At 61.2% G+C, this 12,908-nt stretch overlaps 1 protein-coding gene across 1 annotated transcript in view; it reads left to right on the top strand.

Moving 5' to 3' along the window:
- GRM4 (glutamate metabotropic receptor 4) overlaps window positions 1–11,682 on the top strand; it is a 109,338-nt gene extending 97,656 nt beyond the window's left edge. The window contains exons 10-11 of the mRNA XM_028510973.2: window positions 4,371–4,617; window positions 10,702–11,682. Of these exons, the coding sequence (XP_028366774.1) occupies window positions 4,371–4,617; window positions 10,702–10,751 (297 nt within the window). The 3' untranslated portion in view covers window positions 10,752–11,682. The remainder of the gene's footprint in view (window positions 1–4,370; window positions 4,618–10,701) is intronic.
- Window positions 11,683–12,908: the final 1,226 nt, after the last annotated feature.

Genomic DNA, 12,908 nt, shown 5'->3' with positions numbered 1-12,908 from the left:
ACTGGTGCTGAGAGCCAGGTCTTCAGCTCCCACCAGGCCTGCAGTGTGTGTGGGGGGCCTGGGGCCCTCCCTGCTGAGGGCAGGTGCAGGCAGAGGCCCCTCATCTGCAGTGCCAGGGGGGCCACGAAGCCAGCGGGGGGTGCCGCCTCACACTCCGGGAAGCTGGTAGCTTGAGGAGTCACCCTCCGTGATACCAGGAGGCCTCTACCAACACCTCTGCAGAGAGTCAAGGCGCCCTGCTGGGAGGCTGACAGCATGGTGGTTAGGCCCCTGCGCTGCCTTCTCGAATTCCCTCGGGTTCCGGGTTCCGTGCCTACACTCCGCTCCCAGTGGGGTCCCTGCCACCCCAGGTGTCGGACCCTCCCACCTCCAGTCCCCCAGCATCTCTCCAGCTGACCCCACCTGCCTCTGATCTCACCCTTTTTGGGAGGCTCCCCTCGGCACTGATTATGAAAAGGGGCCTCTGAGAGGATTTCTTCTGAGGCCCAGAGAGAAGCAGGGTCTTGCCCTGGGCCACACAGCAGGCTGGCCTCACACCAACGCGTCCCCAGAGGACCCAGCCCTGGCCCTGGTGGTGTGGACGTGGGACGGGCCTCCTCCCTCTCTGAGCTTCTGCCCGAGGAGGGGGTGGGGCAGATGAGCTCTGAATCCCTGCGGTTCGGACCACCAGGCTTCTCAGAGGCTCAGGCAGCCCTGGAGTTGTGCGTGCCCTGTCATGCAGCCACACAACACCCAGCAGGAGCGGCGGGCCTGCCACTGTGTACACACATGTGTGCATATGTGGGGGAGAGCAGGGCAGGTGTGGGCTGTTGTGGTGTGGGTGCGGAAGTGTTCACAGAGTGTGCATACCTTTTTGTGCACGTTCAGTGGTGGATGGGCAGGGTGTGTGTGCCCAGGGGTTCATGGCTGCTGGTGTGTGGTATATGGCTGTACAGATTATGTGAGAATGTGTGAGTGCAAGTGTGAGTATGCGCAGGTGTGTGTGTATGTGTGTGTTCAGGTGTGTGCACAGGTATGTAAATGCACCTTTGTGTATATGCATACCCAAGTGTGTGCCCAGGTACATAAGGGTACATGTATGTGTGAGTGCAGGTGTGTCTGAGTCAGGTGTGAGTGCGCAGTTGTGAGCTCAGGTGTGTGTGTGAATGCAGAGGTGCATGAGGGTACAGGTGAGAGTGAGGCGCTCTGCTGTGCCCCTCCCCAGGGTACAGGTGCTGGTGGGGCCATCTGTGCGGGGCTAGTAAGCAGGTGGCTGGATCCCCAGCATTAGCTCAGGTTCCCAGGGCTTACCGCCACAGCCTGGCAGCGTTACACTGAGCCCTCCAGAGTGGGGCTTCTGCACTTGTGGGTTACTGCTCAGCCAGGCTGGGGCAGGACGTGGCATGGCGGCCGGCCACGTCATGCAGCTGTGGTGTGCACAGAGGCTGAGGGTCCCCGTAGGCATGGGGTAGCCTGGGCAGAAGCGCAGGGCGGGCAGGACTCCCAGTGCCCCCACCAGGGCCCCTCGCACTCTGTGCCCACCGGGCTGCATACAAAAACAGGAACTCCACCACCCACAGCCAAGTAGCTCCTTTCTGTGCCCTTCGCCCCACCCAAGGTGACCTCTGTCCTCCCCTGCGGGACCGACAACCTCCTTGCCTCTGGAGAGCACTGACTGGTGAGGCTTCATGCGATTCCTTATAGAGGGCGGGGCGCACGAGAGCCTGACCGAAGGGGAGCCAGAGTGGCCTCAGTTCAGACACCTCCGGGCCGGGGCGGGGTGGACGGGAGGGAAGGTGGCCTCTCACTCTGCCTGTCTTGAAGGCCTGCATCCACGCCAGGGCCCAGTCTCCACAGGAGGGCCTGCTGGGTTCCAGAGGCTCTGGAGGCCCCCTGCCTCTCTGATGGGGCCAGCACATGCCCGCTCCCGGTGACACGCACCTTCTCGAAGGCAGCTCTAGAACACTGGTAGGGTGGGAATTCCAGACCCTGAGGCCAGGAGAGGGACTGGGGGCTCACACTCGGGCCACCCCAGCCTGGGATGGCTGGAGGGGCCCCCAGGGCCCACGCTGAGGGAGAGGGAGAGGTTTGCTCTGTTTATGCCCCGCCTGGTGTTTTGTTTGCCGAAAGGCTCCTGGGCTGGAAGCAAACTGGAACAAAACACCAAGGGCTGGCCTGTGCCTGCACCCAGGGCTGGCCCAGGGTTCTCCGGGCCCAGTGCAAAACGCAAAGGGCCCTCGTGCAGAAGTTATTCAGGACTGAAGACGGGGCAGCAGGGCACTAACCAAGCACAGGCCCTTCTGAGCACAGGCACCTATGTGACTGCACAGGCCACGTGCTCAGGTTGATGACTCTGTCTGTGGTAGTGGGGGGCGAGGCAGCCCACACTGGGTCAGGGCAGAGCCGAATCTGTGTCCGCCATAGGGTTCCCTCTGCCCAGAGAGGGGCCTTGCTACCGCCGCCCCACTAGTTCTGAATGGGCACAACTGTAGCCCTGCCCACAACGAGGTGCGGGCAAAGGGCCTACGATGGATGTCTGACCTGGAAACTCGATTTCTGTGCCCAAGAAACCGCAGTGTGAAAGGAGAGACAGCCCCTGCCCTTAGGGAACCTCCATCTAATGCGGGGGGTGGCACACCCTGTCCAGGGAACTCCCAGTCCCACCGGAAGACCAGAGAAAAGGCCTGTTCTCGAGCGTCCGGGCCTTCCCTGTTTCCTCCCAGGGTCTGTAGGGGCGCTCCGGAGCCAGTTCCCTCCTCTGGCCCCTGGGCCACCAGCCCCTGCCAGTGGCTCGCCCTGACCTCTCCCTGCCCACATGCCAGGAGACCGCTCAGTGCCATGGGCTGCACCTGTGGTGTGTGGGCTGTGTGTGCGCCCTGGGGAATGGCTGCCCGTGTCTGGAGGTGGGGTGTGCTCACTGGGGAACAGGCTCTGGTGCCCCCGGGCCCGTGACATTGTCCTGAACGGTGGGGATGGAGCAGCCTTTCCACACGCGCCTCCTTCCCCACGCGCCGTGCAGGTTTCATGAGGCTTCAGCCTGTGCTCGGGTCAGGTAGGCGCTGTCATCCCATTGCACAGATGAGAAAACTGAGGGCCAGCGAGGGATGAGGCTTCCCCAGGGACACTCAGCTCTCACCTCTCAGAGGCAGGAAACTCAGGGAAGGGCGGCTGATGTGAAGCCCTTCAGACCATGTCATGAGGTATTCGTGGACAGAGGCAGGGGGTCGGGGGCACATCAGAAGAGAAAGACTTGCCTGTCCCCCAGGTGGCTACCGGATGAGGCCAGGGCTCCTGGGGCCACAGGAAGCACATCCAGACCCATGACCTCCACAACTGGGTTAGGTGCAAGGGTGTCATGGGGGGTTGGATACAGCTGGGGTCAGGGAAAGCTTCCTGGAAGAGGTGGCACATCAGCTAGGCCCCAGGGGAGGGGGGCCCACGACCAGAAACAGAACAGCAGATTTAGGGAGCAGAGTATCCAGTTTCTCCAGGCCCAGCCCTGGGGGCCACAGCCTGGGCCTGGCCAGGCCCCACCCTTGGCTGAGGGTGGCCATAGGGACAGCTGGGGCCTGGGGGACAGGGAGGAAGGGAGGAGGTGGGGAGGGGACCCCAGCTGGGGGCCGTGGGGATTGTCAGGCCCTGCCTAGAAGGTCCCACTATTGAAGAATGGATTATCCGACACCCAGATTAATAGACTTTCATTTTGCTAAACATCTGTCACTGTTAGTGCTGGCGAGTGAGCATGAAATGAGCTTTGACGGGGCTGCCTCTGCTGTGTCTGGCTGGGTGCTGCGGCTCCCGAGCCAGTGGCCTGCTCTGCGCAGGGCGGCACATGGTGGGCGGCCAGTGAGCGGGGCAGCTGAGGGGCTGCGGCACCGCCCCTGACAGTCACTGGGGCACCACCCCAACAGGGTCATCTCGCTCCCAGCCCTGCGCAGGGGGCTGCCCCCCGAGGGTCAGCTGTGGTCCCTGCGCCCCTCCTGAGGGCTGCCTCCTCCAAACAATGTAAGGACAGCGGGAAGCATGTCCATGAACTTCCCCTGTGCCCGACGTTGTTTTACGTACTTGTGCCATTTAGCAGACTTTCCGTCTTCACAGCAGCCCTAGGAGGTAAGCGCTATCCTGCCTCGGTTACATGTGAGGAGACTGAGGCACAGGATGGGACGGGTTCAGTATCCCCGAGCTAGAAATGGTGGAGTCAGGCTTCCCGCCTGAAGCCCCAGCTGTAATCCACGACTCCCTCCAGTCGGCCACGGGACTGTCCCCAGTCTGTCCTTGCTGTGTCCGCATCTGGGGCGCTCCTAGGGGTCAGGGCCGGAGGGGTCTGGGCGGAGCTGGCTCTGACACCTCCCCCACCCCCGCGCCTTCCCCCCACCCCCGCGCCTCCGCAGCTGTACATCCAGACGACCACGCTGACGGTGTCGGTGAGTCTGAGCGCCTCCGTGTCCCTGGGGATGCTCTACATGCCCAAAGTCTACATCATCCTCTTCCACCCGGAGCAGAACGTGCCCAAGCGCAAGCGCAGCCTCAAAGCCGTCGTCACTGCGGCCACCATGTCCAACAAGTTCACTCAAAAGGGCGGCTTCAGGCCCAACGGCGAGGCCAAGTCTGAGCTTTGCGACAACCTGGAGGCTCCAGGTGAGTGCCTGGCCCCGCCCCTCTCCCATTGGCCCGTGCAGGCCCCGCCCCCTCCCTGGAGGGGCCAGCTTCCCATCCCTGCCCCTAGCCTCATCTTGCTGGGGTGCTGGGAGAGCTCTGAGGTTTCTGGTGAGCGGCTGCCCGCCCAGAAGGATCTGGGGAGAACCTTAGGGTGCAGGTTAGTACCTCTCTGCCCTGCCTCCCGTCCTGGTAGCAGGGGAGAACCTTCAGGACTCACCCCATGTCCATGGTGATTTCACCCTTCTGGGGATCTCTGCTCCACCTAGAGGGAGGCCGTGGGGGGCCTGGTTGGTGCACTGTGATGGGAGACCCCCCACCCCAGGTTTCTCTGCCCTGGAGCCCCCAGCCGGGCCTGTGACTGCAGCCCCTCTACGAGGAGCCGTGGTATAGATGGCCCCTGCTCTCTGGCCCTCTGGTAGCCTGGAAGTGGCGGCCCTGGCATCAACCCAGCCTCCCCCTAGCAGGGCCCTAGACACAGGGACTCAGGACATGGGCCCTGATGGGTAAGCAAGGGGTGGGGAGGGGCATAAGGCCTCCAGAGGCCAGAGCTCTCAGGTGGCAGGGTGGCCCCGGGCTTGTCCAAGGAGACCTCAGGGGAGGGGAGGAGGGAGAGAGCTCGGCATCCCAGGGGCAGGTCCAGAGTCTGGGCCTGAGCAGGACAGGTCCCTCTGGCTGGTTAAGGCATGTGTGTGGCAGGGAGCAGGGTCACCCTCCAGCCCCCTGTGTGAGAAAAAGAGATGGCAGGAAGGAGGGAGGGGCCCAGCAGGGAGGGGCGGGTCAGGCCCCGGACCAGCACCGGTGGGGACCACTGTGTCTTGAACCCCATGTGCCACACCCATCAGGTACCGGTTGCATCCTCCTCCCAGCAATTGGGGAAGGCAGGCATTTTTGTCATCCGGATAATACAGAGGAAGAAGGAGAGGCACAGAAAGGCAGGGGCTGACCTAGGCCTCACAGCCAGCAGGTGGCAGGGCTGGACCTGACCTCCCGCTATCCCGCTGCCCGCTGTCTCCTGGGACAGACCATGGCCTCTGTCCTGGAGAGCTGCATGCAGGGCCTCCACCTGTGGGGTGGGGGGCTCCCATGGGCCTTGCTTCTGGCTGATTCACAGTGGGGAGGGTCGAAGGGCCACTGTGGTCACCCCGCCTCACTGCAGACCTTGGCTCCCTTCCTGGACACCCTGTAAAGGGGCCACACGGCTTAGACGGCAGCATCTCCCTGCTCCCTGCCCTGAAAGTCTCTGGGGACACCAGACCCTGGTGGGACCTGGGAGTGAGCACTCTGCTTCCTCCGCCTGGTGCTGGTGCGGGGGGCGGGGATGGGGGGAAGGCCGGAAGTGGACAGTGTCCATGGCAGCAGGAGGGATGTAGGCTAGACCATGGGCGGGCCCAGAGCACAGGCTACAGAGAGGAGCTCTTGTCGCCCACCGAGAGGTCAAGGAATGCCACTCCCAGTGTGTGGGGCTGGGGCAGCACCTCTCACAGGCCCCGCCTTGGGGCTCCGCGTGAAGCGCTGCCCCTTCCCATCCCCAGCACAGGTTCCGCGTGTCCAGAGAGTAGTGAGTCGGGAAAGGACAGTCCCTTCCCAGTCCAAACAGGACTTTGCAACTGAGTGATCTTCCTAGCAGTCCTGAGAGGGCTGGTTGGGACTGAGGTTCTATCCCCAGCTGAGGCTTCAAGAGGGTGAATGGTTTTCCTGAAGTCGCACAGCAGGATGGCGGCTGGCTGAACCCACACCCCGTCTTTCCCCTGACCCCAACTTCCCGTGGCCTGCCTGTCTCTGAGGTCCCCGTTCTCTTCCTCTTCTGTGTGGAGCACCTGGCTTCTGAAGCAGCGCCCCTTCCTCCGATCGACTCCCCTGATGACTGTGTCGGCACCACCGCCACCCTCCACTGCATGACCTCTGGTTCTCTCCGGTCCTGCTGCCCCTCCCCCCGGAGCACCGGCTTGTCTGTACCTACAGCCCTGGGGTTCCCTCCGCGTGCCACCTGGGACCCCCACTCTGAGACAGGTAGCAGCAGAGTATACTCAGGACTCCCCACCCCTGGCCTTTTGCATTTACAGAAATGCAGCCCCTAACCAGGCCCTCTGTCCTCAGCAGGGACGCCCTGCACCCTGCCCCGCACTCCTGACTGGGCCCCTGCCCTCTAGGCTGCACTGCTGGTGCGGGGACAGGCCCGTCAGCCAGCTGTGCTCCAGGGCTCCTGAGAGTAAGTGGAGCATTAGCCCTCCCAGAAATGACACCCTGACCCCAAAAGGTGGCACTCGTGGTGCTGTGACAGGCCAGGGGACCATGGAGGGCTGGGGATCAGAGAGTTCTGATCGTACCAGACAAGGAGGGCTATGGAGGCGCGGTGAGGGCAGGCTCAGTGCCCCTGGCCCCTCCCTCCTGCAGGGGAAGGACGAGAACTGCCCACTCACCACCACCCCTGCAGTGAGGGCCAGAGGCCAGGGCCCCTGTCCCCCACTGTCTCTCAGCTCTGTGACAGCAGGGGCCCCACAGGAGCCAGGTGATTAATTCCGGGGATGCCAGATGGAGGGGTTGTGAGCGGGAGGAGTGGGGAGGTGTCACTCCAGTGGAACAGGGACATTTTTCACTCTGTCACTGGCAAGCCATGTATCTTTAAACAAACAGCAGAATAAATAATTCAGGGGCCTGATAGCAGGCAGGTTGGGTGCGGAGACATGGGGGCGACAAGCGGGGCTGCCAGCTCTTGCCTGCCACTGCCCAGCTAGTTGTTACCCGGGGTGGCCGAGCCGAGACCCCTGCAAGGGCCTGTCATCAGCATGGGGTGGGTCTGGGGCTTCTGCCCACAGCCTCTGCCCCCCTCCCACACTGAGGATGCCTCGGGGGGTCGCTTTCCCTGCCCCTCCTCAGCGCTGCGGTTATCCAGCCCTGCCCCTGTACCCATCGGATCGAGAGGCCTAGAGAGTATTTCCAGCCACCCTGTGGCTGAGAGCTGGCTCAGGGTTACGACCCATTTTCAGGTGAGACACTGGGGCTCCGACAGGTGCAGTTTGTTGGAAGGGCCACGCGGCAGGTACCGAGACCCCCTGTACTGGAGAGGGTGGGACAGGACCCCAAGTCTCCTGACTCCTGGCCACACCTTCCTTTTGTTCCTCACAGCTGGCCCCTGGGTGCCCCAGACAGATCATTGCCCCCGTCTGCAGGGGGTGAGGCTGAAGCTCCACCAAGGGACGCTCAGTCACGGGCTGGTGGCTGAGGGCTGGATACTTGCAGGTTCTGGAAGCCGTGGGTTGGCTTCTCTGTTGGAGACAGACCACCACTGGTCCTGTCTCAGAGGGACAGCAGGGCCCGTCCCTCACCTCCCAGGCGCTTTCTGTCCCCCACCGCCCTGGTGTCCCTGCAGCCGCCCTCGGGCTCTGACCCCCTGCAGTCAGAGGAGCTGCGCCCGCTGCGCCTCCACCTCAGAGCCAGGGGTGGGCGGGTTCATGGGTTTGGAAGCTCAGTTTGATCCATTCACCCCTGGGCTGATGGAGCCCTGGGGAGCAGATACTCACCAGCCGGCCTCCAGGGCATGATTCAGAGCTGGCTGCTGGCTCTTTTTGTGCCGGTGGGGTATCGGGTGAGGTATAGTGTCAGGTGGAGACATAGGAGTGGGGGTTCCCCTCAGGAAAACCCCTTTCATGTTACAGGTGGGGAAGCTGAGGCCTTGAAGGGCAGGGAAGGAGCAGCCGGACGTCACACAGGGAGTGTGAGGCTCCTGCCTGCAGAGCCTGATCTGCTGGTCCTCCCACCTGCCTCTCTTTCAGCAGCTCTGCCCTCTCGGGGTCCAGCCCTAGTCCCTCAGTTCCCTTCCCCAAGTTTGCCCCTGCCCATCCTGGATTCTGCTCCATCAAAACCGACCCATCCTGTGGTCCTTCCTCCCTCTGGGTCACCCAGCACCCTAGAGGGCTGGGGACCACTTTGCAAGTGAAGTGGGAATTCTCTGTGCACCACGAGGCATAGTGCTGCGTTCTCACTCTCCTCCTGGGTGGCATGGGCACCGTTCCCTTCCGTTAGCGCCCGTCGGGGTGGCGGCCAGCACTGGGAACGTCCCTGGGGCTGCCCAGCCCACTGCTGGTTCACTTTCTGCTCTAACATTTCTGCTGACAGGGGGCCGCCTACCACCTAGGGCCACCCCTCCCTTCTCAGCTCTGGCCAGGGGGGAAGTCCCTCAGCTCAGCTGCACGCTCATCGCTGGCCTCCCGACTGGTCCGCAGTGTGTCCCCTGCTCACGCCACCCCACCTCACACTGCCTCTGCCCACACCCGATGGGTCCCTAAGAGTGGGACATGGCAACCCTGCCTGTATCCGTGGGGTTCCAGTCATGCTGCTGTGATAAAGGCCCCCAACAAGGTGGCTCAGTCAGATGTTTCTGTCTGCTAGGATGGCTTGTGGTGGTGGCAGGAGTGGGACCCAGATTCCTCCCATCTCGTTCTACCCGCTCCGAGAGGGCCGCCCTTGTCCTCATGGCTGAGGCCGCTTGCCTTGCGTGTCTGTCCTGCCCACAGAAGGCAAGCGAGAGGAGGTTCAGGGAAACTCGATGTCAGCGACATGACAGGGAAGTTGCACACGGCCGCTCTACTCACAGGCCGGCAGGGATGTTGTAGTGCAGGGCTGCACTCGGCTGCAAGGGAGGCTGGGCGATGTGGTCCCGTATTCTGGCCGTGTGAGCCCAGCACAGATGGGGAAGAGGGCTGAGGGGACGGGGTGCAGCCCGCCGTGCTGTACCCCTCAGTGTCCTTTCCTCTAGGCCGCGTGCTCCTTTCCTGAGCCGACGGGGTGCTGGGGAGGGTCAGAGCAGCTTTATGACGAAGGACACCACCGTTGTCTCCCAGCCCGCCTCTCCTCTGCAGCAGCCAACCAGCTCCTGCCCCTGGGTCGCTGTGAGGTCTGAGCCCTGTGGGGGCACTTGCTCATGCTGCCTCTGGCGTGGATGTCACCCAGCCGGGGGTGGGGGATGAAGGCTGCGGCGGGGGATGGGAGCTGCTCAGACAGGCACCTCCGGTCCTAGGGGTGGGCGAGTGAGGGCCAGGGGTAGGTGCAGATGAGGGAGGCTCGAGGCTGGGGAGAGATGGGGCCACCCAGACACGGGAAGGGCAGGCTGAGGAGACTGAGCACTTCCGTCCCCCCCACTCCCTGCCCTCGTTATGGGGGAGGGCCAAGGGGGATGCCTCCATTTCCAGCTTCTCGAGGCTCCTCTGGTTCCGTTGTTGATTTCCTCTGTCCCACTCCCCGCTCACTTGCTGCAGGCTGCCAGTCTGCGTTCTGGGCACGGGGTCTCTTCCCGGGCGTGTGCTGTTGGGCTTCTGAAGACCTTCCTGTTGGGAGGCAGTCGGCCTCTGAGTGGCAGAGGGGCTGGGGTGCCAACCCCCACACAGTCAGAAACACGCACATAACTTTCGACGCCCCCAAAACTTAGGCTGTCTCTCCAGGACCCCCGTGGACACCAAACCCGCAGGCGCTCACGTCCTCTGTTTAAAATGCTGTGCCTACTGCAGGCTCTCCACGCACGGATTGAAAACACCTCAGTACTCACTGACAGAAAGAAACCCCTGCATAGTTCAAACCTGTGTTAAGGGTTTTAAAAATATCTATTTTTTATATCACAAATAAAAATGGCTCTGTTAAAGTATGGTGGAGTCAGGAGTGACTCTATGTTTTAAAAATATCTATTTTTTATATCACAAATAAAAATGGCTCTGTTAAAGTGTGGTGGAGTCAGGAGTGGCAGGGGCTCTGTGGGGAGCAGACCCTCACAGAGGGGTGGGGCCTGGGGGGAGCGCTCATGGGGGTCAGGCGTACAGGGAGGGGCATTCCAGGCAAACAGCCCTGCCCACCAAGCAAAGGCGGGAAGGTGGGAAGGATAAGCCGGGAAGGTGGGCCCAGTGCCGGGAGCTGGGGGCAGTGGAGGAGCAGAGCCCGGTGCCCAGTTGAGGGGATGTGGACTGCTCGGTTCCGGGGTCTGGACTTGATTCTGTGGGGGGCAGTACCCGTACAGCAGAGGGTCTGAAGAACTAGCCACTGAGTCTTGGGTACCCCTGGCCTCTCTCTTTCCAGTGCTGACCACCAAACAGACCTACGTCACCTACACCAACCATGCAATCTAGCCAGCCCGCCAGAGCCGGACAGGAGGAGGAACTGAGACCCTTGTGGAGACCCTCGTGGATGGCGCGTCGAGCCAGGGCCGCCCTCCCAGGGGCCCAGCTGGTGTCCTGCCTACCCGTGGCCACCCACGGATGTGGTTTGGTGCTGAGGACGGCAGAACCCCAGCGGTCACTGCTGGGTAGCCTGCACAAGCCGCAAGGGGGCAGCAGGAGGAGGGTGCAGGGCTGGGGCAGCCACAGCCCCTCTGGAGCCTGTGTCTCGGACCAGGGCCTCTCCCGGCCCCAAGTCACGGGGCCGGGTCGTGGGGGCCTCAAGCTGCTTTTTTTTCTTTCTCCCTCTGTCTCTGCCGACCCCTGGGTGACCTTCTCAGTCGTCCCCGCTGTGTCTTTATTTTCCCTTATCTTTTTTTTTTTTATCTTTTTTCTGTACTGCCTTCTTTTCTCTCTGCCTTCGCCCATCTGTGTGCTCTGCTTTCTGTTTGTTTGTTTGTTTTTTTCTGACCCTGCCTTCTCTTATCAACTCTCTGTCTCCAGGTCCCTGGTGCGTTTTCCTTTCCTGTCCTCACCCCTCCCCACCTTCATTTACAGCTGCCTCCGCCCTGCCCTCCCCACGACCTCTCCCAAGTCACTGAATCTTACATGTCACAAAAGAGAAAAAAGGAAAAAAATTGAAACTGAAAAAAGCCAAACAAAAACAAACCTGGAGTCGTCGCCGAGCGCCTCGTTCTCCAGGCAGCCTCTGCGCCCCCAATTGCCTGCAGCCCGCCCGCCCACCTGCCCGCCGTCTGCCGTGCGTCCTGCCCGCCTGCCCCTCCTGCGATGACTCGGAGTTCAGTGCCTGGGTGTTTGGTGATGGTCAGTGATGACAATGTGTAGCGCATGATTGTTTTTATACCAAGAACATTTCTAATAAAAATAAACACATGGTTTTGCACCCTGGCTTCACGTCCACTGAGGCCCGACAGCGGAACCCCAGGCCAGCTCTCAGCCGGAAGGCTGCAGGAGGGGGAAGGAGGAAGTGGGTGATGGGGACCTGGAGCATGGGGTGGTGCAGGCTGCGCCCTGGGTTGGCGCCCAGTGGGGGCGTGGAGAGGCCTTGGACAGGGAGGGGCCGGGACACTGTTACAGAACAGGGCCAAGGGGGGTTGCAATATACTATTACTGAAAGGACCCCCCACTAGGTTCACTATGCCCACTGCCAGAGAAAAGACGTCTCTCGATGCCAGAGATTTGTGAAAAGGAAAGGAAATGTTTATTTAAGGCTATACAGACTTAAAGTAGTGACCCAATGTCTTCATTAAAATATTAAAGTTCTTTAGGATACCCACAGATGCCCACAGTCCTTCCTTCTCCCTCTGCCCTAAACTGGCGTACCACATCTCAGGAGAAGAAGCAGAAGTCTGTGATTTGGGCTCCCGGCACCATCAGCTGTGTCACCACCTTGATCTCCAGTTAATCCAAAGCCATGTGGCACCTTCTCATGGCCCACCAGCAAGAGTCCTTTCACCCCTTTTCTTCCAGGCAAAGTCTCTCCTGCTGCCTAAGCCACATGGCAAAGGGGAGCAACTCAAAGCTACGTAGTCCCCACTCTGCCAAAGCCGAGTAGTTCTCTCCCACCAAAGCTGCAGGGGTCCCCACTCTACCAAAACCATGTGGTTCTCTCTCCTCACGGCTGCCAAGTCTGGGTTTGAAACCCCGCACCAACCTTCCTTTGTACCCCCATTTCTGACTCCTCCTACAATCAGTTACACCTGCCAGCATTCCTGTATTATTTCAAGTTTACTGGGCTGCCGTCGTGAGTCTGGGCAGGTGTGGCCCCATGTCATGGAGCCACTCGTCTCCAAGCTCTCATGCAGGCGCTGTAACCAGGAGGAGCTGCCTCCCAGTTACATCCTGGGTGGAAGTCACTCCCATCTCCCTGGCTCCAAGCATAGCCACAGCTATTTAACGTATCTATGCAACCAGTTAAAGGTTATAGATGTGTTAAATGACCAGCCAGAGGTTAGCTGCAAAACCATTGCTGTACAAAACAGCTCTGCATGTTCCTGCTCCTCGTGTCCCTTCCCCCGACTCACACCTGTGAGGGAAGGGGAAGGACATCCTGTATATCTTTCTAATATTTCTGGACACCTTGAGTTCTGGACCCCATTCCAAATCCCT

This window comes from Phyllostomus discolor, chromosome 4, assembly GCF_004126475.2.
Source record: "Phyllostomus discolor isolate MPI-MPIP mPhyDis1 chromosome 4, mPhyDis1.pri.v3, whole genome shotgun sequence".
Classification (NCBI taxonomy): Eukaryota; Metazoa; Chordata; class Mammalia; order Chiroptera; family Phyllostomidae; genus Phyllostomus; species Phyllostomus discolor.
This window is presented reverse-complemented; position numbering and strand designations above follow the sequence as displayed.